Source organism: Aptenodytes forsteri, unplaced genomic scaffold (assembly GCF_000699145.1).
Source record: "Aptenodytes forsteri isolate BGI_AS27 unplaced genomic scaffold, ASM69914v1 Scaffold63, whole genome shotgun sequence".
Lineage (NCBI taxonomy): Eukaryota > Metazoa > Chordata > Aves > Sphenisciformes > Spheniscidae > Aptenodytes > Aptenodytes forsteri.
Window position 1 is genome coordinate 2,557,934 of NW_008794709.1, and position 27,925 is coordinate 2,585,858.

A 27,925-nucleotide genomic window follows, 5' to 3' on the forward strand; every position below is an offset into this window, starting at 1 on the left:
CAGTGTTAGGTTAACGGTTGGACTCAATGATCTTAAAGGTCTTTTCCAACCTAAATGATTCTATGATTCTTTTTGCACTGTCTCTTTTAGGAAAGCTGCCACAAATGTAATTGCAATGTAAGAAAGCAAGGGGGTTAACAATCCCACACCATGGTCTGAGAAGTCTGTGCCACCTGAACACGGACAAACTCTTTGGTATAACTGCACTGTGGAAGACCACCAACACGAGTTCTATGCATAAAATATAGAAGGAAAAAGTTACTACCTTCAGCTCTTTAAATATTTACTCTGGCCCTTAGTTTCAAGCAGGTAATATTCTGTATGAAAATACACATATCATAAACTGATGGCTCACCTACACCTCTTGTTTTCCTTCAACCTAATAACTACGGGACTTAACAGTGTATTATGAGCTATAATTTTAACAATACTTTGCAAGTAAACTTATATATAATGAATAGTCCCCATCAATTTTCCAGAAGTAATAGACAAACAGCTGCAGTACAATACAAATTCATATCCCATTGTCCATAACCCTAAATTTATCTTCTACCAAAAATGCCCTTACTTGCCAGAGTACATGCAGAAACACTACCAAAATCTTGGTAGGCATGTTAAATAAAGCCATTAATCATTTGATGCCAGGTTAAAACATACTGGTATCTTCAAAACATCTGCCACAGTCTGCATTAATCAGCATACTGTACAGAGTTACTGTATTTAGCTGTTGTATAGCTATGCACAAAAGATAATTTAGTTTTATAGTGCAAATGCCATCTGTCACATTGTCACAGCATGACAAGGTATCACATTACATATTAAATAGACAACACGCCTCAGGAATAAGGCCTATTTTCATGCCATGGTTGTCTTAGAGACTAAAGAACTGGGTTTTCATGGTAGTAACATAATTTAAAAACAAAACAAGCCAAAACATTTTTCTCTGGGATAAGACATACCTATTCCCTGTCCGTGTTTTTAAGGATAGCTGTCATAAAGAAAATGTTATTTTGATCTCATTTGGTAATGCAAAACCACAACAGTTTTCCGTCTCTAAATAAAAAAACCACAGCATGACAGTCGTTGTTTATACCACATGATGCTCTGTGTTGCCACCATGATGGTAATTAACAGTACATGGGCTTTTCAGATGACAAGCCACTGGACATTAGGTTGATTGTGGTACATAACAGCATATGCATAAAGCAGTACTGTTATGCCAAAAACTGTTAGCAAATAGCCTGTGCAGTCTTCATAAATGACTAGAAGAGTGCTTTTATATGTAGATATACATCATTACTATGGAAGCCAAGCATGAATGACATAACAGCACAAGATGTGTTTGTCAGCCTGTCAAAAGACAAGATCACCGAAGAGAACTGATTAAATAATACAGGCTGAAAGAAGCTCCTTACTCCCATTACATCTCCATCCAAAAATCACTATTAAGCAACCAAAGACATTCATGTGACTTGTTTCCTGCATATGAGCCCATTATCAAGTACCTGTTAGCAGCATTAATTGAAACTATATTTTTCTGGTGTTACAAGACAACACTTAAGGATGTTTTGTTTTGTTTTCGTTTGGAGGGGGTTGGTTGTCAGGGGTGGTGGTATTATATTCTTGTTTCTACCAGTTTAACAGTCAAAAATGAACCTAATTTAATTCTGCCAGGAAACTACCCCAGGTCATAGGACATACTTCAAGCCTCAGTTTTATATGCATCTGTGAAATATGCATCTCGAAGACATTTAAAAAAAAAAAAAAGATCAACCAATGCCTGCAACATATCATACACCAAGAAAAACCTCACCTGAAGTCTATACTTCTGTTATTTTAGGTTTATACAAAGAAAAAAAAATTATTGAGAGGGACACACCACTCTGATTAAAAGACATTTCTCCACTTTTAAGGACACAATGAAAACTGTGACCCCGTTTCCCCCAGGCAAGACACACAACCCCTTCTGGCACCTTATTCTTCATAAGGCAGAAGGGAGGTCATCAGCCTGGGCTCCACAGTGGTGTGGCCTGGATGAGGGAGGGAACAGGAGTACCAGACAGGCTGAGCAACAGGGTAGGTGTTCATACACAGGTGAAGGAGATAGCAGCAGTAATGCTGACTCCAAAAAAGCTGGGGGAACAAATACATCTCTCCTAAATCCCCTTCCTACAAATGCAGAGAGCTGACTAAGTCAGAGCTTAAAACCACAAATAGCTACCTTGAATTTTCCCAAATTTTTTAAATTTTAAGAGGGGGGAAAAAGGAAACCCAAGGAACGGTTGCCCCAAGACCCAAAAGCTAGGGCTGTCCTGAATGAAGCAGAACAGAGAGGGGGAAAGAGAGCTGATGGCCACCACCCCACCAGCTGCTCCCTATCTGTTATTTTGGTACCATTGTGCTTATCGAGCTCCCACCAATTGCCCCTGGAGCTGCATAAGGGAGAGCAGCAGCTCTTCTAGTAAGTAGGTACCAGGCCGTGTAAAAGTCATTAAGTTTTGACAAACAGAAGCACAGTTAATTTTATAGTACCATAAGCGCTCCCTGTTAGCACTGGGGAAACAAGGACCATGTACTCTTCCTGTGTGTTGCCAAGGAATCACAGTATTTTATGTCCGCAGCTTGCATCCATCTCTGTCCCCCAGCCCCCCTTGACTGCAGTCAGAAAGCTTTGGAGGAACAAGAGGACACCAAATGCAAGATCCTAGCTATAGACCTTTGCTGTTCAGAGAGATGTGGGCAGAGAAGGCATTAAAGCCCTTTGTAGAAGCAAAGGAACACTACCACCAGGAAGAGAGCTCGGTTAGGACGCAGGGACCTGGACTCTGTCCAGATGCAGCCACCACCCAGCAGGTGCCCCTGGAGAGGTCAGCTCCCTTCCCCAAGCTCACCCACCTGTAAAATAAAGGTAGTGAGACCAACCATCATAGTGAAGTTCAAGGGAGGGGTACAGACAGTCAGCACAACGTGAGATGTGGGGTTATTATTAAAATCCCTCAGTGGTGTGTGTCTCCTGTCGATTTTGGCGCTGGACAGAGTGGCTTTATTTCTCCCTGAGGAGAACAAGTGCCGTTTGATTTGCAGCTATGCCAGGGGCATCTGTCCTACAGGACATCTTCTCTCGTTTGGTAATAACTTATGCAATCCGGAAAGAGTTAAACGTGCATTTTATTTGAAATTACAGGCACAAGCAGGTCCACAAGTGTAATTTATCTCTACTTAGTTCAAGGATATCAGTGATAGAAAAATGGGCATAACCACTGAGAGAGAGAGAAGTCTAAGTTCTCAGGTATTAACAAAATTATCAGTGACATATGAATAAATTATTCTTTGGTTTTTATGCCAAAACAATCACATCTTGTTTATCCTGCCTTTTCCAGGGAATTTTATGGCTGAATGGAGAACCAGTAGGGTAACATCCCACGAGAGGAGAGAGTCAAGGAAGCCCTCAACATGCCTGTGAAAGAAAGCATTTCATTTTAAAATGTTTTGTTTCTTCCACTTTTATTTGGTTTAAATCTATTTGACAGTTATTTGGAGAAAAGTTACTGACTCAGTTTCCAAAATATTTTTGCCTGTTCTTCATCAATATCCCCTCATGTGAGGGAGAGAGCATGGATTATTCTGGTAAATAGGAATTAAGTAAAGCAAGCTAGTCAGTATTTTAGGTCTTTGTCACCAATATGTGAGCACCAAGTGAGGGCAATTCCTCCCTCTTCTGAATTACTTTTACAGAGCCATCTTAACTGTAATACACCACTATAGCAGTCCCATTTTTTAGTCAGTTATTTCCCCCCACCTCGGCATCACTGAGATTTGCTTTTAGACTTAGTAACATACCTTACCCCATTTCAGAGTTAAGCTTCCACTAGGAATGGATGGACAAAGGAACAATAAATCCACACTTCAAAAATACCCATACCTTGGCACGAAGGGACTAGACAGATTAGTAAAATTTAAAAAAAAAAATTAAAAAAGACATTCTGGTATTTTAAGTAACATGAGAAGGAAAGCTATGCCAAGAGCATGTCTCCAGACAACAGCTATTCTACACTAGAAAGTAAAAATTAGCAATTGTGTCTCCACAGAGTATAAACGAAGGAGGAAGAAAGAAAGTAAAGGCAAACACAGTGAAGCAAGGAAGAGCCTGCTAATTGGAAGAAAATACAACATATGAATGTGCAAATAAAACAACAAGGGAAAAAAAGGCATGCAATGTCTCGCTGCTAGCAACGAATACTTGGGAGCCTGAAAAGGGAGAGATGTGCAGCTAAAACCCAGAGGCTTAGCAAGGCTTGGCTATATTTGTTACAAGTTCTAGGAAACCCTTACAGGCTGTGTAATTCCAAAACGGCGTATCTGCATGAAACCGGATACAACAGCAAAACAGCATCTTGATGAACATTTGCTACACGCTTTTCCTCTAACGAAGCACAGTTCCTACTGATCTGTGGTGAGGGGTCACACAAACAGGACAGGCTTACGATCTCGGCAGATGGAGGTGACGAAAGGCCCATTTCTGGAACCGGGAAAGGTCGGCCAGCATCCTAGGCCCGTGAAGGCGATCACCAGCAGGGATTGGGCCAGCCCTCTGCTGCGCCCGTCTGTGGGAGCCCAGCCCTTCGGAGGAGCAAGAACAGGCAGCCTGAGTTAACTTTTTTCTCACGTAAACCAAATTAAATTAAATGACCGGAGGAATAAATGTAGGACTTGACTTCTACATACACCTCAACAGTGAGCAAAACATCAGACTCTGGAACAGGAGGAGGATTCTAGCACAGCAGCGTGCCATAGGAAAAAGGATGGGGAAAGGACAAGAGAAGTGCCAGAAAGCCCTTTTGGGGAGGTCATCCTCTGCTTAATTGTCTCTAATTCTGCCCCTGTGTGACAAAAGCCGTGAAAGGCAAATGCTGAATGACATACTTCTAATTGCATAGTCCCATTTGATATTTTAATGCATGTCATTGAGGATTTGCCTTTCACGACCTTTTCCAGGAGCATGGGCAGCCCTCCAGACAGATAGAAGTATTTTTTCCCCCGATGTGACATGAGCTATGAAGATCTTGTTTGCTGCAAGAACACACAGCCTGGTGATGCAGCAGCAGTGACCCTCCCACACAGCCAGCAGACGTGGGTACGGATTCAGCCCTTTCTTCACTGGAGATGCTCTGAGCTTTCAGTCAAAGAAAAGGAGGGAAAAAGTCCTCCTCCTGTCCTGGGAAAAAATAATTGAGCTAAATGCTAGATGTTCTACAACAACTCAAGTCACATATGACAGATATTTGAATTAAACCATTTTAATTACTTTCACTCCACATTTTCAGTAACTTTTTAGTGAACATGCCCTCCCTAACTCTGAGATCATCCATCAGCCAGCTCCAGGAGTCAAGCTGTCAACCTTTCGCTGACAAGGATTTTTTTTTTTTTTTTTTTTTTCCTGGCATGCCACCTCCTTCTACTAAGTGCTTGAATTATGATCTCTGAGTTTAGAGCAATTAAATATCCACCGACTTTAAAAAAAAAAAAACAAAACAGTCACTTCTAAGTTAACACCCTAGCCTCTTCAGCAACATGCCAGACAGCCCTCCCCTGCCCCAGGAAGTCAGGGCAGCCCAGCTGGAGCGCAGGCAGCCCAGGCAACGCCACATGCACGGCAGGGAAGCAGGCTGCCTCTGGCAACACCGGGGATGTGCCGGCACCGCCTGCAGCCAAATTTCCAATTCCCTGCCAGCCTGAGTGCTCACGTATCTTAACGTAGGCTTGACAACCACGCGAGCATAAGGCCCTGTGACATCCCAGGAGGAGGGGAGGGAAGAAGGCTGCCTGAGCAATTCTCAAACACTTTTTTAAGCCATTGGTTTCCCAGGCTTCTATCTGTAACCCTAAATTTCATCCATGATGCTCAGTGCCTCACTGCTAGTAGGGAAAGGCAATTCTCTTCAGGTCAAAACCAGCAGCTGCTTTTCCTGGGAGTGAACCCTTCCACTTGACACCATCTACCCGGTATACCATTTATTTCCTCTCCTTCAGAGAAAGCAGCTACAAGGCACCATAAAACAACACAAAAACTCGAACACCTGGAAAGCCCCCAAAACTCGGCTTTTTAACTTTTGGGATGCCTTCCTCCTTGTCACTGGTTTTACATCTAGCTTGCTAAATTGATTATAAATATATTTAAAAAAAAAAATACCTGGCATGATTTTAACATATGAAACAGCAATGTGGCCATAAAATGATTTTTTTTCCATACAGTAAGCAAACTTATTTCAAACATATTTTCAAAAACAGGTAGTTTAAAAAAACCAAACCAAACCAAACAAAAAAAAACCCCACCTATCTTTCTGTGAAATCTGTACTTGCAGAACTGTATTCATCCCTTTCCAGGAGGAAGGGATTTCTCTCTCTCTTTTTTTTTTTTTTTTTTTTTGGGGGGGGGGGCAAGTTTTTTTTTTTTAGTGGGGGCGGGCAAGTTAGTATCATTTCCTCACTTTCTTAAATTAAAAGTTGGAGGAGTACACTTCATGCTCGGGATGAAGATCTGCTCTGCTGTTTTGACTCAGCCCCCTGTAATCTGTTTGCAGAGTTATTGTCAGGGGAGAGGAAGCTCATGACAGTGACAGTAAAACGTTTAGACCAACCGCCGCAAACTGAAATCACAAGTGCAGTATGAAAGCCCGACATGAATGAACAAATTGTTCTGCCATACGCATGCACAGGAGCGATGACATTTCACCTCTATTCGAGCACCAAGCCTTTGCCTAAGGTAAGGATCCCAGCCCATCTCCTACATGACACTGACAGCAGCAGCAGGGGTTGGCGGACGTCTCTCTGATGCACAGCAGCCGTCTACCTGCTGGGCACGTGCAATGGAAAAAAACACGCCGGGAAATAAATCTGTAGCTGGAAGATGCTTAGGAGAAACCCCTGCCCTCCCAGACCGGCTCCAGTGCTGCAGTGACTGGAGAGCAGGTGAGGGCACAAAGCAGGAGGAGCCCACACTCAGCCATCAGCTGAGCTCCGAGTATCTCGCCACAGGAACGACGCACAGGCCAAAGCAAGAGCGACACAAGCTTAAAGGCATCAGATAATGTAAACTTCAGCCACCTGCCAGAGAGTATGTGGAGACCATTCTCATTTTAATTGGGGGGACAACTGATTCTCGCCAGCATTAATGCAGTTCTCCGAAGCACCAATATATGAAACGTCTTGAGACCAGCATCTTAACCTTACTTTCACCTCCCTTTTGTGAGCTCTACAGGCGAACCACAGGGGGAAGAGATGAGAGCTAGGGTAGGGGGCCAGCCACTTGAAAACCTGATGCTGGAGAAAGGGCTTCTGAAATGTTAAGGAGACTTCCTGCCACACCACCCCCCGGAGGAGTTAAAGAAATTCCACCGCCATGAAATATTGTGCTGCTATTAAACAGCTTTTTTTGCTCACATTTCAGGGCATCAGAAGGGGAAGTGGAACAACATTAGCTGCTTCCTGACTTAACAGAAACCTTGAAATGACCATCATCACACACTTATACAATCAAGACTATACAGTGATGTGTATTTAACAATTTTATCTTTCCAAATAAGCAAAGGAGATAAAGTACTATCTTGCAATTTTTAAAGAATACTGATTCCTCCCCCCCACCCCCCGAAAAAGAATTAATTGCACAGAATTTTCCTTCCATCCATTCATGTAACTGAAGGCTGATACCCCTTAGCATATTTCTTGTTTTAAGTACAGCATCAGAGAAATGGGGGTGAGGGGGTAGAAGGTGCATGCAATGGAACAGCATGGAAATGCAGGATGTAAACAGTAACTGAGCTTTCAAAATATACCCAAGAGGCTGTGTGTATGCTGAAGTTCACCACTGTATTACTACAATCAAAAAAACCTGATTTAGAGCCAAAAGTACATTACTGATATTCAAAAAAAACACTGCATAACTCTATTTCAAGATGATGTGACAATACTGAAGGAAAAAAAAAAAAAAAAAAAAAAAAATGAAGAGCTGAATTTTGTACACCCCTTAGCATATTTCTTGTTTTAAGTACAGCATCAGAGAAATGGGGGTGAGGGGGTAGAAGGTGCATGCAATGGAACAGCATGGAAATGCAGGATGTAAACAGTAACTGAGCTTTCAAAATATACCCAAGAGGCTGTGTGTATGCTGAAGTTCACCACTGTATTACTACAATCAAAAAAACCTGATTTAGAGCCAAAAGTACATTACTGATATTCAAAAAAAACACTGCATAACTCTATTTCAAGATGATGTGACAATACTGAAGGAAAAAAAAAAAAAAAAAAGAGACAAAAATGATGACTGGAATCCCTCCATACATTCACAGTACCCTATAAAAAGCTAAAGAGACGTATTAAACTGAAGCAGTTCAGACAACGAAAGTCTTCCTGGACTTAGAACATTCCCTCCCTACACTGTTTCAAGGCATCTCTACCAAGCCCAACTCAAGCTACAAAGACTATTAAATAGTATTAATGCTTAGCATGCATTTAGCACTTTGCATGTTCAGACTGCTAACACACACACACACAAACACGCACCAGCTCCCAAAAAAACACCAAACAAAACCATACTGAACAAATGGGAGAAGAACTCTGCCTGTCCCCACATGGGATGAGGCTATAGCAACATTTATCCTGCAGTGGGAGAAGATGTCCTGCTTTATAACCATAGCCCCACGTGGTGGGATGAGGCAGAAAGGATGGCATCAACCACACCGTGGGTACTGGAGCCACCCTCTCAACAGGGGAGGACAGACCAGTCTAATGGGAAAGTAGCACTGCAGGTACGCCGTGCTGCGTTTTGGAAAAGGGGCGGTACACGGAGCAGGAATCATCGCTGTCAGTGTCAAAGCCAGGATCCCGATTAGCCCGTAACCAGCTGCTTGAAGCACTGATAGCCTTTGGTTCTTCGCACACTCGGGCCACCCAGGTCAAGGTTTAACTCCCGTGTAAAACTGTTTATTAGTAACAGCAAACAGCTACGCAGTAAGGGCGAGAATGAATGTGAACAAAACCATCATTTTGAACACCACCACCCCCAAAAAAAAGCCCCCCCCATCCCGTTTAATGGGATGCAGTCATACAATTTCTTTTTACCAAGTGGTGAGCAGGGTATGAGAAGGAAGGAGAGTCCAATTTTTTTCTCTACTGGTACGTAAAATCAGGAAAAACTTTGGCAGAAGCTAGACAGATAAAACTGGACCACCTGTAAAGGAATGGGGGGACTTTTTACATTTAATTTCTTTCTGAACTTAAAATCTGCCTCAGAGATATTATGGAAAACACTTTCAAGTTAAAAAAAAAGTCACTGGGGACACGAAGGCCTCATTGTTTTCCCCAAACTTTATATGTCAACACACATGCATAAAAAAAATCCTTACCTCCCTTCTGAGACAGTAAATCCACACAATGTTTCTTGGAGAGGGTAAAAAGAAAATGTAGGTCAAGATGTTGAGATAGGGATTGCTTCTGAAAGATGAAAGCATAAGAGGACTAAGCTTTCATTCCTTATGTTTCTTTGAGATTTCAAACAGAGTGTTATTTGATAATGGTTCCTTTCAGAAAATTGGAATTTAATATAGCTAATTATAAGTTGGAGAATTAATGTACAGTCAGTACTCCAACTGAGCTGGTATACCACGCTGATGCTTTTTACCAGCATGTCCCCAGTGCTTATTATAGATCTTTTCTCCAAATACTAAGGCCAATCTGCTCTCACATTAGGCTGGATGGCCCAGGAGTTTGTGGGAGGAGGGGGAGGAAGAAGATGAAAAAGAAATCTATGATCTCCACGCTGTAACGCTGAGCCTGCAAGCAAGCAGCCTGGAGTTGTCCTCATGGCACGGCGTGCGCAGGAACAGACCCTCCCGCTTCAAAGGGAGCACAGAAAAATAAGAGGACAAAGACAGAATGAAAAATACGAGTAGCTGGAGAGGAAAAGTACACGGAGAAACAGGAAAACACATTTTCCTCCTTCCGATTAGAAGAGAGGAAAAAGGACGATGACAGACAATGAAGAGTGTAGGCAAACAGAGAGGGAGTACTCCTAATTCACTGATATTAACATGGAAGTATCTGAGAATTATTTGTCCTATGAGCAGTCATAAGCTAAAATTCCTAACCTACATTTCACAGAGAACAAGCAGTATAAATAGGAATATCCCTCACAACAGGCACTGGCAGCAGACGCAGCTAGATTTGGACCAGGAACAGTTTCTCTGCAGTTCAGAAGGAAGCCACACGTCAGTGTTTCAGGGACCTATGCAGGTTTGAGATGCTCTGTTTCTAGAGATGCCACAAAATGTTTTCAGCAACATCTGCTGCACATCGCTGGTTAGTATGTAAAGTAAAACTGTAGCTTGCGTAGTCTTAAACATAGATCATACTTGAATGAATTTTGAGGGGAAAAACATGCACCGTGGGAAGCTCTGCAATCCACGAGGTTCCAGCAGCTTTCCCTTTGTTTTTCACTGTAGTTTCCAACTAAATAATAAGCCAGCTTATTTCTTTAAGTTCTCCAATGGATGTGTGAGCTCCTGCAATGAAATGCTGTCATTGACCAAGGCACGAGCTCTGTGTTAAGGTCTCAATCAGAAGGGCCATACCCAGTTTCTTCCTCAAAACGGTACCTACGTTCAGTCAAGCTATAAGCTTCTGGGGCAAAGAGGGGCATGTTTTTTTTACATAATCAGTAGAAGTTTCTTACACGTTAGCAGATTAATTCCTCTGAAGTCATTTTTTCATTTGGCATGTCCCCACCTGGGTTAGAGCAGGAAGTTCCCTATGAAAGTAGGTGTTGCCTTCCAAAATATTCTTCTGCTCCTAACAGGCCACATCGGGGCAAAACCTGCCTCTTATAGAGGGCACCTCCCCCCTCTTCATACTGGAAGAATTCCTCAAATCCTTCTGCTGAACTTGGCACTACCACCCGCTCCCAAACCTTGGGGCTGAGGAATGCTTGCCTGTCCTTAACTTCTTCCTTCAAGCTGCAGAAGACGATTCCTCTTTAGAGAAAACAAAAACAAGTCAAAAGCTCAGTGAGGTTCTTTCTATCACGCTTAGCACTTTAGGGAACTGAAGTCTTCTCGTGACAAGAGGACACCAAACCAGTACTTTTCCATTGCTTTCAACCTGAGTAAAGGGAAATGGAGCCGACAGGGAAAACACCATCTCCTTCAGTCTACTCCTGGTTCCTGTTGCCTGAAAAAGAACCTGGTCAACCTAGGTCAGAAGGGAAAGCAGTCACTGGAGAAGAGCTGAAAGCTGTTTTCCTAAAACGTTGGTAAAGTTTCTGAGTCCTTTGTCTGTACTGGCAGAATTTCTCCTGGAAGTAGGAAGGCACAAACTGAAGAGCAGTCTGCCGTTCTCAGCAGAGTCTGTTCCTTTCTAAGTTTTCCTGCAAATTTAGTTTTCATGAGACTATCCCCACTGAGTCCAAGATGATTTGAGAAGCTTTAAATAGAAATTTACTTAGCAGTTATAATTTTGATCCAGCCAGATGGTAATCCAGCACCATCTTGACATCCAGCTACACCAGGGAAATTGAAGGACTGCAAAACCATCTTCCTCATAAACCCTAATATTCAAGTTCGCAGACAGTATCAAAACTCCCTTTTCCAATCAGTCAACTACAAAAAAAAAAAATCTGCTTTCCAGGCTGTTAACGGCAGACGTCTAGCTCCATAACAGAAAGAAAGGTGGTTTTCTGCACTAAGCAATGCCTTAACTAACGGCCCATTTATTCTACTTTATGAGCAGAGGATTTGTATATAACCCTGTGTTATGCTCTGGATGTTAATCAACCTTCAAGACTTTGCATGCCACTTTTATTGGAGCGCCTTCCATGCTGGCATAAAGGGGACTTTGTACCAAACAGTATTCCTCCAGCCTAGGAGAGATCAACATTAGCTCATGCCTCAAAAACCTCTCTTTCACAAAGAACTTTTACTCTTCAATTCTGGTCTCTTGCTAATGAGACTTTAAATATTCAAGGACACCGCCATACTGTGTGAAGGTAATCTATGAAAGAGTGCATTTAAATCTACAATTGCAAATGGACTGTGTTTATCTACTTAGCTAAGACAGCCTTGTCCATTCCAATTAGAGAAGGTCATTTTCGGGCAAATGTAAACTGGCATTTGAAGTTCATCCCTGCAGGACAATGAGATGAGGTAAAGCTTCTGGGACAGGTTTCCATCTAAATAAAACTTGACAAGTAGTCCCTAAACACAGACCTTGGTGCTGCACAAAAGACCACCTTCAATTGATTTTGGGGAGTGGGGAGAAGAGCAGCGACAACTGTTTCAAGAAGATTTGGAATTCAAGCCACATTCTGGTAACTCCTATCCCTTATTCATGGCTTCCACCTGGAGGTAATTGTTGCTGACCTCCCAAAATGTAAAGAGGCAAAACAACTACTGTAGAAAGCACCAGATTTTATTATGTTGGCAAAACGATAAAAGTTCTTTGCTTACTGTCCTGTCAAGTAGATTGTCACGTTAAAAAACTGTTGGGACTCTTCTCCTTGGAAGAGAAGCAGCATGTTCCTGGACAGACACACCACAGGAACCAACAGGAGCCCTCCATGCAGACTGTGTAACAGGAATATGCCTCTCTCCAACCCCAGCCCACTCCCGTACGATGCCTCAGTTTTGAGGCTCTGCGCAACCCTACTGCTTCCTTCTGGCATATGGAGCCAGAGGGCAAGAGAGCACCTGAGGCTCTGAAACGAGATCCCAACATCACAGCAAGGGAGCAGGGATCAGAAAAAACAGAAGGGGATGAAATTCCTCTTCAACCCTCTCCATCCAATACACCTGCATCTGTACATTTCAAATACAACCCAGATACCTTTTCTCAATGACCTGTATGAGAGGACGTGCTTCTACCATTGCTCTAGCACCCTCTTGCTAACATTGTGACAGCATTTCTGCCCTGCGGCAGAAAGAAAATTCCCACGTTGTGAAGAAAGGGAAAAACTGTACTACTCCTGTGCCATTTTCATCACTTTTAAGCTTCTTTCAATCTCTCCACATACACAGCAGGCATGACATAAAAACACTGGGCTGCTTTGCAGCCACAGTAAACAGAGCATCTTCAAAAACAGTTGGCCATGAAACGCTTTCACCTTTCACAGCACCAGAGGAGACAACCACTGTCCGAGGGAGGTGTTTTAGGAAGAATCTGCTTTTGAGGCAACCTGGCTGAAACAGAGCGTGTCAAGGCGTGATTTACCTCTAACACGCCTGTTCATACACACGCACACAAAGACTAAGAAGAGGCTGAACTGAAGTATTTTTAAGGTCGACTGCTACTGAAGCTAAGTGAGGGATGAGCGAAGGAGGAGAAAAATGCAATTAAATGCTGGTGTGGTCTTTGGCCATTAGTCGGAATGGCTGGCTGAGGCCAAATCTTTTGCAGGAGAAGTGGCTTATCTCCTGGCTTCCCAAATTCACCAGAGGTCAGCTGAAGAGGTTTCAGGAGTTTGCCAGCTCTGTCCCTCTGTGGGATCCTTGGCAGATTGCTCCAGCTGGGATCCTTCCAGCTCTTCCCTTTTTCCATTTTAGCGTATAGCTTGAATAAAGAAAACAAGATGAAGGCTTTCAAAGATAACAGAGTCTTTCACAAACAGATGCAGAACAAAGCACAGGAAATTCTGAGCAAAGTAAAAAATGAATGTTGTCTGTTCAAGGCTTATCTGGAATGAGTTAGCCTCTTAGTGGACAGATCTGAAACATCACATGGTCCCGACTGCAATTGCAACGCTCACTAACAGTCTTGTGAGGGGAGAAAACAGGATGGATAAAGGTGGAAATTCAGCAGCCTTTAGCTCTCGGAGCTGGAAACTCCTTCAGATGTACCAGAAACAACACTGTGCGAGTCAAGCTTGTCACTGTCATCCCCTGTCACCCTAAGCACAAGGCTTCTACATCTACACCTTTGACTGGACACCCCCTTCACAGTATTAAATTCATTTAAACTGGGAAATAAAGGACATCAAAGGCAGGTTATTGAAAACGTGTATTCATCTAATTCTGGATACAACATCACATTAACTGCATGTAATAAATCTGTGCTAGCCAGACACACAAAACAGATTTTAAAATGCATGCACATTTATTACAATGTAGAGCAATCTGCTATGACTTAACAGTATACGTGCTAAGCTATATTTATTTTCCGGAAAACATTCACCCAACAAGCACTGGGAAGTATCTGCTATGTGATGAACCTATCATCATCATCAGTTATCGAAAGACAGCAGTTATTTCAGAACGGTTTCTTGGAGATTTTAAATCAAAAAGATCCCACCAAAACCAAACCGAAACGTGGAGGCATGAGCTCAGAGCGCAGACCAATCTCCCAGGCTGTTATGAGCCGTGAAATGAACACGACTAATTCCTGAAGAGTTTTGTTGCTCAAAAAGGTGACTGATTTTCTTGCTTTTCACAGCAGAAATTCTACGTTCAAACATGGGTTGATGACACCTAAAAAATAATGCAATATCAATCTACTAATGTTTTCAGTTTACTGCACGTCAGTACAAGGATCCCCAAATCCATTTCGATTGGCAACCCTTATGCTTAACAAGTCAAAGCCTGGGAACACAGGTAATGGAGGGTATTTGAGGTGAAGAGTAAGGTGCATTGGCAGCTGTGTCAGGCAACTTGCAGAAGCGGCTACTGTGCCCATCAGCAGTTACAGCCATCTGTCACTAATTTCTACTTTTTCTTTTAAAACCACTTTCCTGCCAGGGCTGACATGATAAGGTTTACAGCACACATGACATCTGTTCTGATTAAACACAGCCTAATGGCCTTAAGAACATCCTGCTGGACCAAATAGTTCTCAAACTCTTTCCACTCTTTCAAACAGCAAGCCATTTCTAAAATGCCCCCCACATCAAGGAAAAACTGCTGTGGAGGTTGTAAGACGCAAGACAGGCCCTCGAAGACTGAAAATGCATTCTCTCTAATACTCTGAAAGTGCTTCACAAAACGTGGTCTTGCACTACTAACTCAAAGCTATAGCATAAAAATAATTAGTGAAAGCCTTCCCTAGGAATGACTACAGTAACCTGTATTACACAGTCTGTGTGTATGATTGAAACTTCTCTCTGCTTTTACTTGCGACACTGATTTTACTTCCTGCCGCATTCCTATTTTCTTAATAAAATAGAGTATGCTATTTCAATGACTGACTTTTTCTTTCCCTGCTGCTTTTCTGGTTATATCCCTTATTGTCTGTCCTTCAAATTAAAAACACTAGTTATTCAATGCACAGTTCCCTTCTGCCAATCATGGGCAATGGGGAGCAACAGGAATACTGAAATTTAAACCCTCTTTACAGCAGCAGCTACGTATTCCAACCTGCAGAATTTTGGTCTCCACTAGAATATTTTAATAAACACTAAAATAATAGTAATAATGATAAGCATTGGGCATCAGACAGACAGAAAGAGGTAAAGCACCTTTCTCCCCCCTCCCATGCCTTCTGAGAACTATTGCTCTTAGAGAAGCATTGTGCTCACTTTTTCTGTGCATACTGCTGGATTGCTGCCTTCATCTCCACTTTGTATCTGCACTTTGTGCAAGCTTTCCACCCCTTTTGATAGCATGATCCACCAGATAAATCATGCTGTGGAACTCCATCATTTACAACACCTTTAACAGCTGTTACATTTTCTTTTGATTTCTATGTAAACCACAAGTTATCTCTCTACCTCCTCTTAACACAACTCAACAGCTGGAGAAAGTGACCAGCACCAACCACCAGTTCTCATCTCAGCACATCACCGGCATGAACTTCATCCACCCCAACCTGTCAGTATGAAGGACAACGCTCTAAGCAGATCTCTTCCATTTTTAACATCCCATAAAAAATCTAGTCATTAAAAAAAAATTTTATTAACAAATTTAAACTTCTTTATCTGCCAACCAAAGAAATGTTTGGCAGTTAGATGCACCGCTTTGGATTCTCACTTAATATTGCAGTCAAAAAGGCAGCTTTGCATAAGTTATGTCTTACTCTCATTTCTAAAATACGGAAACTAGAATCGACAAAAGGTACAATTTTTGACAGAGCTGACAATCCTACGAGGCAAAACCACCACCATCCTTTTGGCTGTACATGCCAGCCAAGAAGATGTCAAGGTGCAAATTTAGGCTGGCTGGCAATTTTACGGCTGCCAAAGACAGAATGAAGCAGTTTGCTTGTCCGCACTCAAGGGTGCTCTCCAGACTGCTGATACAAACAATAAATCTGAGGCAGCAGCTATGCAGAATGACCCTGAGTCAAAGTTGTTGTCCCCTGTTGGGGTTAAGGCAAAGTTTTGCTTCATGCACAGTCTAAGCAATGAATTTCACCACTACATCAGTGGTGGGTTTTTTGGGGTTTTTGTTTGTTTGTTTAAGAAATATATAAATCTAACACCTACACTTGTGAAGCACTTTTCAAAGAAGTTTTTAAGCTGCACCTTTTTTTGCTCCTATTTCTGGCAACTGTTGTCCCTTCTAGCATCTGAGGCTGTGGTTAGACGAGACGACTGCGCCAATCCTAAGGCTGTGGTTAGACAAGATGACTGTGCCAACCAAGCAGCTTGCTACTATCAAAAGGGACAAGTCTGGTCTCCACCTCCTCCAGCTTTCAGTCAACGTACTCTGGCCCCTCATTTCCACCAAAGGAGCACTCAATGCTCATCTGACCTCTTGATGAACCTCTGTAGTTCATTAAACTAGAAGAAAATTATTTCTTTTTTTAAATCATTTTTGGCTAGTTTTCTGCCACTTTAGTTTGCTGAACTGGCTGCACTGCACAGGCAGACAAATGGCAGAGCCAGCACAAGACAGGAGGTGAAAGGAGGGGGACCAGACCCATCAGCCACTGCTGAACTCTTTCTTACCTTTCCTCACCTTATTTATTTTAGACTTACAATAACTCAGTCTCCTACAGATTCTGCACCCACCTCTGCAAATTCTTCATTGTCGTTTTCATTTTCCATTACCTACAATTAGCAATATGCAGGGAGGCAAGATTACTTTTAGAATTACTTTGACTAGAAATGCACTCGGGGCAATAGCAACTCTTTTTTAGATGGCCATGAAATGAAGTTTTAAGAAAATTAATTACACAATTCCTCTGTTTCTCTGGTTAAAAAAAAATCCACCTCTGTTATGTTTGAGAAAAAAAAGGATGATGGGTGTCCTGCAAGAGAAAATTTTCTGGCAGTCTTGCTGAACACTGAAATTGTATTAAGACAGGAGCACAATTTGGACATAATCGAATTGGGTAGAGATCACTGAGGGCGCAATTTGGCCTGCAGAATTTTTATAAGTGGTGATGATGGAAAAGGCAAAAAGAGCCTGTGTCAGCCGATGAACAAGCAAGTCCCTGGCAGGCTCAAAAATGAATTCTGTTCTAAAAAACAAAGAAAGGAAAAGAGATTTGGAAATTTTCAATGGAGCCCAACCCCAACATCCTGTTATTTATTTGTTAATCTTTAAATTCACTTGACAGTGAGCACCAAAGTGAAAGTGATGTTGAGTGCCATGACAAATCTGCTGAAATGCTAATTTTCTGAACCTTTTAGTTGAAAACATCTATATTTAATCACAGTTTAAAACTAGCCAAAAAAGCTGTTTACTCTGAACGTAAAGGGGAAATACTGCAAAATTGAAAGAGGTATTTCTGTTTCTGTAAATGCATTTTAAAAATCCACTTACACAGACAAGGGTCCTTGGCACACTTACAATCTTCTACTAAAGCTTAGGAGACAGACAGACATTACCCACTGTCAACAAAAATGCAATTTCACATCACTGATGGAGTGAAAAGCTCCCTAGGCAAACGTTAGCATAAAACCTTCTTCCAGTATTTAATTGCAGCCTTCAGAAATAAGAGATACTAAGTTACCAGTATATTTGAACTATCACAGTGAACGAAGAGGGCTACTTTCTTGTTCAAAATTAAAGGCTGGGTGGTGGTCCACCCTACCTGTCTGCACCAGGGAGGAAGGAGGCACACACTGCTCTGGGCACGCAGTGGCACAGCTGAGACAACAGCACTTCCCTGAGGGCTGCTGTGTTTTCATCTGCACAAGTGGGAGGAGAAGAGACATGGCCTCAGCCCAGAGAAGAGGTGGTTGCCCTGCTGGCAGCTGCTGCCACCCCCACACAGTTGGCTTTTGGCAAATAATGCACGGCACTGAGCTGAAGCACCCAGCTTAGCTGTGTTTAGGCATTTCTACTCGTCTGTCGCAATTTTTACGCCGTGCCTGGGGTACCATCTACACAGCCAGGGAAAGAGGTTTCACCAGCCCCACTCCACCCTACCACTGGGCACCTTCATTTTGACATGGCCCGCTGGGGGGCATCGACAGAAGCCCCCGTGCAGCGAGCAGGAAACACTTGAAAATCCGTGCAGCGATGACAAAAATAGCTATTTCCAGATAGCACTGCTGCGTGCCCTGGCCAGCCTGGCCACCCAGCATGGCAGCCAAGGGATGGGCAGACCCAGGCATTGAAGCAGGCTGCTGCCGCTGGGTCTGGCACTGCAGTCCTGCCACAGGCTGCCTCAGAGCCTCCTGCCTCTCTGTGCAGAGACATTTCATTTTTGGAAAAAACAAACCTCCAACAAAAGTCATGTTAGCTTTTGTGCAGGAATGGCCGAGGGCAGGAGCAGACCAGCACAAGGGAGGAAGGGGCACCACAGCCATCCATGGAACGACCACCACCTCCGTCAAAGTGCTGACATTGTTCCTTCTCTGTTTAAAGAACACATATAAAATGAATAAATGATTTTAACAACCCTAACTGTAAGGTGAAATCTCTCAGAATAGCAAAATTACATATTTTTACTCATCTCTATTTACTAAATGAGCAAGACTTCCAACTTCTGCCTTGAACTAAAGCATTCCCTCGCGTACATTTGATTTCCCAACTAGATCATGTTTGCCACAAGCTTAACCTAGCTGGCATGTTTGGAAATTGCCATGACACCTTTCTAGGACAAAGTATAGCTGGTGAAAACGCACTATCTGCTTGAATAATTCTAATGTCTGGTTTGTCATCTCTGTAGACTAACTAACCACCTTAAACAAACAAGCAAACTTTGGCACTTTTTCCATTTACGAAATGCTAGTACTTGTGTATCACAAATTTCTTCTTTATCACAAGTTTTGAAAAACAGAATTTAAAATCTTATGTCATAAAAATTTGCTTTATGATATACTCTTTCAAGGGTACTGGATTTATTCTCATAAACAGAACACAAGCAATAATTACATCTTTCATTGCCTTTTTTACAGCCTTATCTCACATTCTAAGCTACACAAGAAGAAAACGATTTCCCAAGGGACTTAGTTTTCCTTTTTAGACAAGGATCTCTGAAAATTGGTATCACTATTCCAAACACCAATCCCTATTCTTAAAATCCTAACGCAAATGACAGGCAGCAGTAATCAAAATCACTAAAGAGGTCCCTCTGGGTTTTCCAGCACACGACCTTGTTTCCATAATCAGAGTTCCAGTATCCCATTTAGGGCTGCAGAGGGTTTCTTGACAACCTACAGAAGCACCTCCTTCAGATTTTATATTCCCACGTGCTGGAGAGGAACACATAGCAAACAAAGGCATACTGTAGGCTGTCATTCTGTACTCTGCAAGTATCTAGTCAACATAAACACACATGCAATATATCCACCAATACAACAGCCATAATATACCCGCTCGCCTTTCTCTGAAATCCTTCCAGCTGGGGTGGGGGGGAATGAGAGTAAAGAAAGCAGAAAAACAGGATGAAAAATAACTGGCAGCACAAGCATGTAAGCAAAAATTATCAGGTGAAGAGGAGATATAAAAAAGGTAGGAGTAAGGAGACCTGCAAACACACTACCACCCCCAAAGAAAACCCTGCTACTTTAACCAGAACCACCTAAATAACAGGGTTTCAGCCACAAACTGAAAATGGCAGGATTGTTTTCAGGATAACAAATATCTTTAATAGTGAGGCAGAGACAGCCAAAGCATTATAATACATATAGTCTCCAAAAGTAATCTGAATTTTTATTTATTTATTTTAAATTTTATTTTTTTTTTATTATTCAGAGAGGCATGGAAGTTAATTGTCTCTGTGCCACCACCAGCACATCTTAGAGCTTGCAGAAACTTTAGTACAGAAAAGACTCCTGTTAGTAAGTTCATCTCTCATGTTTAAAATGAACTTGCTTTTCACACTATCAATCAAAGAGGCACCATTATTCCAGCTACCAAATCATTAACAATACTACTGTACTCACCAGCTGAAATATCATTGACAACCATTTTCATACAAGTTAAGTTGTAGCTTGGCAAACACTGGCAAAGCAACTTTTGTAGCACGTTTATGCAACTTCAGCCACTTCAAATCCTTAAGAACTTCTTAAAGACACCGGTTGCAAGGGGCTGGTGCGTATTTTACCTTCCTCTATTGCCAAAAGTAAGTACTTTCTACTGAAACAAGTTACAGGTTGCAGGTCTATAAATAAATAAATTTAAGGGATGACTTATAAAACCAGAACAAAGAAACTCACTCTGCACTACAGATGGTGGCACTAAGATCAAATCCTGCTACCTAGTTGTTCGCTGTCCCCTGAGCTCTCAGAAGTACGTGAGACCAATCCACACTTCCACATTGAGCAGGGAGCTCAGAGAGCTTAGACCACACTCAGACCCCTCCTCCCCACTCCTGAAAATGGTTAAATCTGCCAGGTACTGGAAGGTGACCTATTCGATTTTCAACAGCTAAAGGAGCAAATACCCTTTAGAGTTCACTAGGGACAGCAAGAGGGTTGTGCAGCACAAACCCTACACTTTCCTTTATGTTTGGCAAGGCAAAGCACCCTAACCAGAATTCAAGCCAGGGGAGCCCAGCTTTACAGAGGCACTGAACACATTTAACTTCAAATTATTTCAGCTAGATTCCCCCTGCCCCCCTCTGTGAGAGCTATGGGTGCTGAACATTAATAAAGAGATCGCTCACATAAAACTATATTTAACTGCATGCTACCTTTTGGAGTAACACACAAGAAACACTAGTTGTGGCCTGCACGTTGGAACAAAGGACATGTGCAAGGAAATATTTTTTACTCCAACAGTATGAAATCATGGATCTAAGGTTCACCTTTAAAATACCACATTTCCCTAAATTCAGAATAGCTCAGTAATTTCTTAGGATGACCTGCTTTCTCCTCAGTCCACAGACACCTGTGGATTTGAAAATACGAGGCTACGTTTTTTTAAAGATGTAATGAACACATTCTATGTTTAAATAGATTTTCTTAATGTCACTGCACAATATCAATCCTACTCCCTTTTGCAAATCTTTTTTCTCTGTATAATGAAACATTCTTCCAAACATCAGTGGATAAAAAAAGCTTTTGGACAGTGATGTTGAAATAGAGCCGCGCTGAGACAGGACATTTAAAGAATCATTTAGCAAACAGAAAGAGTAACACAGACTATCATTCTGGCTCAAAAAAAAACCCCAAACCCCCAAAGAACTGATCACCTACTTCTGTGAAGGAGAAAAAGCACCAAACGCTACAGTTCTCAATGCGATAAGCAAGCTCTGAAGATGCGAGCCATGCCGCTGCCAGAGGAAGCCGGTGGCACACTCCGTATCTGGTACCTGCATCGACACAGCATTCCCAGCCAACTCACTTTTCATCTAAGCTGCCTTTGGAGAAACTAGACACCATAAAAACCTCAGTCATCCTGTAACCTGGCACACCATCAAAGCCTCCTAACACACAATTACTGTGCTTCACGCCTTTAGACTTTTTTCCTTTGACTAAACAAAACCCCCACAATGGAATAAGAAACTTTCCAAGAGAAATTGTGTTTGACAGAAGATCAATGATGCAGAGGTGTTGGAGGGAAAAAAGCCAGCGCTGTTTTGTGTACACCTCCAAGCTTATTAATGGCTTGCTGCTAAAGCTAGATGCTCCTTCCCATCAGATCAGTATTTGATATTATTACTGAACTCAGAAGTCTGAGGTCTTCTTTAATCACATTAAGGAGTTTACAATTGCTTACGCAATACAGTAACTTTATCATGCTGCCTGTAGTTATCCAGCCATTCCCCTAGGTTTTTGCCTTGTTGGCAATAATACTCAGTGAAAACGCAGTGAAATTTGACTCACCATGTCAAAAACACAAGCTACATATAAATATGAATAACCTAACAAGCACGCACCCAGCTGCTGCTTTAATGCATTAGCACATGTATAGTTATGCACATGCCTAAAAGGAACTGCCATAAACCTCCATAAAGAAACAAATAAGCTCTTGTGAGTGAAGAGAAAACCGTAAGCCTGCCCAGAAATCTGAATCCTGCTAGTCATCACTTTCAAGGCTCAAGCCAGCATGACAAAGCCTTTTCAAGAAAGGGTCCTGTGTCAGGGAGCGAATCTGAAAGAGGCACGCTTTATATTCACTTCTCAGGACACCATGGCTTTTTTAAGCAAGCTGTAAGGGAAGGCGGGGAGCAACAGATAATAACTGGCTGAAGGATTAAATAAATAAAATTGAACTTTTTTCAAGCCCCTGTCATCTAGGTTTGTCTACATCACCTTTTAAAACCTTTAAACAACTGCTCTGTGAACTGCTAAACTAAGGGAGTCCAACGTCCCAGCGTTTGTCCCTTAAATCTTTTTATGTAGGTCCTATGCTATTTCACCTCTGGACAATAGACAGCATGGACTGAGATCACTCCAGAGTTACAGGTGCTGGTTAGCCAGTTTCTTGCATCTAAATGACATAGAATTGGTAAATTCTGCTCAGCTGTCCTTCCCCAAGATAACTGAAGCCAATCACCTTTAAATGGATACCCTCTCTGTCAACATACTCACAACATCAGGTAGCATACTGATCAGAGGAGCTTCCTTCTCTACCGAACAGCAGCCTGGCCCTGTCCTCCTGCCTGACACCTACCCTCCACCCTGATCCCCATCTCAATCGGTTCACCAGAAACTGAAACATACGGATTGTTCAAACCAGGCATTTTAAGCACTTCAGAAACAAGTTCTGTACAGATCAAAAGGGCACGGTGCATGCCAGATGGTGCACTGGTCTCCTTCCTTGCTACAGCAGAACCGCATTGAAAAGGACTGAGTCCTTCCAGTGGTACAGTACCGCAAAGGCAGCTCACCGTTCACTGCCTTGAGGCTCCCGCTAATGCCATCGCCGTGCTGCCGCTTCTGTGCGTTCTTGAACTCCTTCAGAGATAAATAAAGGACCTTCCGCACCACCCTCTCCTCTGACCAGGGAATCCCATCACTGTCATCCTAAACAAGAAGGAAACAGAAAGGAGACATTAATTGCATGCATCTGAAACAAAAACAAAACAAACAAAACCCAACAGCCTAGGGCTACACAGATTATTTGTAATTAAAAAAAAAAAGAGACAGAAGCTGAAAAAAAAAAATACTGTGTAATAAAATGCAACCTAAACTCGACCAGCTCTAACAAAGAACAGAAACATAACTATTATCATCAAATCAGAGCATTAGTCCCTCTATCCTGCAAACAGCAGTAGCCATGTACCAGGTGTTAGACAGGAGGCAAAACTTATTTGTTAAAATCCTCATAATGAATCCCTTATGGAGAAATTTGTCACAGCCAGGAAGTGCTCTCCCAGATAATTAAGAGGAGGGGGGCGGGAAAAACCCACTACATTGAACGTTGCAGAAATTTAAGAGGTAAGTCTTGTGAACCAACTTCTCTTGTTGCCATTTTGGCCTTGGTTTGTGCCTCTTGGCTCAGGATTTTTTTTTCCTCTGGTTTAGTGATTTGCATTTATCGCAGCATTACAATGAAATTGTACATTGATAACAATTAAGTTATTCTGAATTTATCTCAGCGTAAAGCAAAGTGGAATTTGGCCCACGGGGCATATGTTTTCTACTTTATTTTTAGGAGGCAAATGCTATATTGTCAAAAGGAATACTACTATATGTCATACTTAGTACTTGCTTTAGTTAAAAGATTAATTACCTGGAAAAGCATTTCCCTAAAGCCTTTAGCATTCAAATAAATTAAGTCAGCAAATTGATATAAAGACATAAGTGAGATCAGGTAAGTCATCATATTTTCATAAGCCCTATAATTGTCTCAGGGTCTTTAAAAAATCACTATTAGAGCATTCTTGCCCTTGAATTCCTCAAGGGCTACATCACTGCCAAGCAAAAAGATTAACATTTCTAGGCAGGCCTTATTTAGGTAAGTGTACCACAGCACACTGCCACACTCCACTGGAAACCCCAAAAAGCCCCATCAGCAATCCACACCAGGAAGCAGGAGAGTTTGACACAGCAGATGGTATAAAGAAGTGACCAACACTATAAACTTCAAAAAAAAAAAAGCATAGTTTAGGGTGACCATTGATAGCTTTTTCTTTGCTCCTCTAGTGAGATATTGGCATTCAGCTGCTGAATTGTGATCAAAAACATTTCCCCCCCAAAAAAGAACTGTATGACAAATTACTTGGCCAAAAGAAAAAAAAAAAAAAGGGAAAAAAAAAAAGGAAAAAAAATCCCCAAAAAAGAACTGTATGACAAATTACTTGGCCAAAAGAAAAAAAAAAAAAAGGGCAAAAAAAAAAGGCAACACAATCAGTGCCGTGAAAGCAGCTGGCATTTTGGCAGCAGGATGTGCATTTCGCACAAGGGACAAACTACTATACTTTGAACAAGGCTGAGCTATGCCCAGGGAGCTTTAGAGCACAGGCAGCTCTGGGCCAAGAAAGCAAACTTTGTAACCCAACACCCACAGCAACCCAAAAAAAAAAAAAATCTCCAGGCAAGCATTTTCAAAGGACTAGTACATCCAGTTATTTTGTCAACAGAGGTTTACACAAACAACTCCGGCTTACCATTTTGCTGCCAGCACAACTTCAGCCCTAACCAGAAGCGACACTAAACACGGGAGGGCTGCAGCCTGCTCGATTTTAACAAAGCTTGCCAAAAGATGCCCCATTTACGTTCCCACTGACTGGTAGGTACGGAGAGGAAACCCGTACAGGAATCCCACTGACAAGGGCCTGGCGGGATGTCACACATTTCTGTCGTCACAGAAACTACTTATTAAGTCTTCAAGGGAACCATGCTCAGTTAGGAAATGGTTGTAAGCACCTCCGGCACCCGTCCATGCCGGACACAGGCCTGCAGACACCGCTCACTCTCTTCAACAGCATTTGTACAAATTCCTAATATAATGAGCAGCAAACGTGAGGAAGAGGATGAAGAGCCCTCTGGCCAGGCACACTGCTCCTGACTCTGAAGCCTAGATGAGTTACACAGAAACCCACCAAGAGGCAACAAAACCATCACCCTGTATTTTTATATACTTTAAGCCCAGCATACACAAGACACGTGTAACAATCGAGCCCTGTTAATGTAAGCCATACTCAGACACATGCTGCTTTCCTTAGCCTCTGCCCTGTGAAACACCAGGCCTGTCCTGAAGCCATGAACAAACCCCTTCCTCCACCAGGCCCTGCAGTCCCCGAGGAGCTAGAAGTTGCATGACAACACCCATCGGTTCCTGATGCCACTGGCCCTTTTATCCCTGCTAAAAATACATTAAAAAAAAAAATTAAAAAAACAAAGAAATGAATCCCACTTAAACCCACTTTGTCATGACAGCTCACTGCAAGGAGCACATGACAGTGTTTGCTGTTTCAGTAGTGACAGGGTGAAACCTACTGACAGGATTGATGTTTAAATCGGCATGTGCTGACCAAGCGGCCGACTGCAGTGGGTAAGTGACCTCTGGCAGGTACAACCCATGCCCTGGGACATGCCAGTTACAGTCCCTCCTGCAGGAGGGAAGGACATGATCACCACACACCAAAGGCCTCTGGTCTAGGCCACTCTCTCAAAGTATTTCTGCAAACGGCCTGAAGTCATCTCCATCTCCCCAGACAATGCGCTGGACACGCAAAAGGACAGCGTGCAACTAAGCACCCTATTTTCTGAGTGACGAGGCCACCAAGATGTCATCCTGGTGCCAGCTGGAGGCTCCAGCCCTGCTGCAGGAGATTGTCCCGCCTTCCCATCAGCCCAGGGGCTGTGTGGGCCATAGCGCTACCATAGAAGAGACAGGTCCCAGGAGGCAGGAACAAAGTCCTCCCTCAGCAGCCCCTGAAGCAACACAGTAACATTTCACACCATGCTCAATTCACAGAGCTGTAAAACTCGAGATGAACCATACTGACTTCATCCCCCCTCTACAACAGCAATGCTGTCAACAGAAACACACATGGGGGAGTCTCTCCACACCAGAGCTGCCACCAGCCCATTTGTGCCGAGGCTGCAGCCACTGTCCTGCCTACACAGCTCTGTTATGGGCTTTCCATCACTCAGCTTGAAAAAAGGTCCCCAAGTTCCCCAACACCGTGTTATCCAAGGTCAGCAAACTAAGGGGCTAAGCCGCTGCCAACACCCGCATTCACGCAGCTCCATATGCAGGAGCAATAAAAAGGTTTCACAATCGTCGACAGCATCTTCCCCCAAGCCTGCGACACAAAAGCAGCCGCAAGCCGGAGAGCAGCTGACTTGGAGCCCAGCTGAGCTGCTGCTCTGCCAGCAACGCAGCTCCAGCTCCTGACACGTTTAACCATAATTACATGGGTCAGATCGTCTCTGCCTCATCATGCCAGTGGAGGGAGAGCTGCCGTGCGCCCCACTCTGCACTCACACCGCCAACAACTGGAAGAGTTATCTCACTTCAGCAAAACAACATACACACACCCAGAACCGTTTAGAAATATCCTCAAGTGAAAGCCTTGAGGAATTTAATCTATGTAACTTCTCAAAACCAAACCAAAAGGAAAAACAAAAACAAAAACAAAAACAAAAACAAAAACAAAAACAAAAACAAAAACAAAAACAAAAACAAAAACAAAAACAAAAACAAAAACAAAAACAAAAACAAAAACAAAAACAAAAACAAAAACAAAAACAAAAACAAAAACAAAACCAAAAACAACCTCAAAGGGACTGACTCGATCAGGGACTGACTCGATCGCTGCCTTTAAATATTTCCACAGGGAGTAGAAATTTGATAATAGATGGCTCTTGAGGCTGGCAGAGAGGGGTATAATATCATCCAACAGCTGAAACTCGAATTCAGAAAAATGCAAGACAGAATTAAAGAACAATTTCTGCAACTGTGCAAGTAATTAGCCATTGAAACGACTTATGGGGAACTAATGGATTGCCCATTATTGACTTAGACCCAAAAAAGACTGAATAACATCTTAAACTGTAGGTTCATCACCGCAAGCCCATAGCCTTCACTGTGCAGGTCAGCCAAGATGATTTCTGCCTCCCAACCTGAGAGTAAGATTAGTTTGCAAACTCAGTAAGAAAGTAACAGATGCAAACAACAAGGGAAGCCCTGGGGCAGAATTAAGAAACAGAACTGCATCATTTCTTTTAAACTGCTAAAAAAATTAATCATGCCACCTTGTTATGCCATTTCGGGGAACCACACATCATACATTTATATCTGAACTTCAGCTACCGGGGCAGCCAAGCAACAGTTCAGCAAGTTCAGTCCAAGGGGACGGGGAAGAGGAGCACAACCTCCGTTTACCTACGCAGTACGTTCCTGCACAGGATGCTACCTCGCGGATAGCAGAGCAGCTCTCTTTCGCGCTACCTGGCTGGCAGCTTGCTTTCAGCTCTACAGTTGTAGAGGTGATGTTTGTAGAAAAGTGCAACAGGCTACTGCCACATACTGCTAATTTGGGAAGAAATATATATACACACGTGTGTGTGTGTTTTTGCTATGCGCACATTAAATGTATATAATACATTAAATATACAATACAGATATATTAATGTGTGTATACAAACAAATATATA

At 42.5% G+C, this 27,925-nt stretch overlaps 1 protein-coding gene across 4 annotated transcripts in view; it reads right to left on the reverse strand.

Moving 5' to 3' along the window:
- JARID2 (jumonji and AT-rich interaction domain containing 2) overlaps nucleotides 1-27,925 on the reverse strand; it is a 235,876-nt gene that overhangs the window by 113,576 nt on the left and 94,375 nt on the right. For all 4 annotated transcript variants that reach the window (XM_009273717.2, XM_019470610.1, XM_019470612.1 and 1 more), the window contains one exon: nucleotides 23,206-23,341. In XM_009273717.2, coding sequence (XP_009271992.1) covers nucleotides 23,206-23,341 — 136 coding nt within the window. The remainder of the gene's footprint in view (nucleotides 1-23,205; nucleotides 23,342-27,925) is intronic.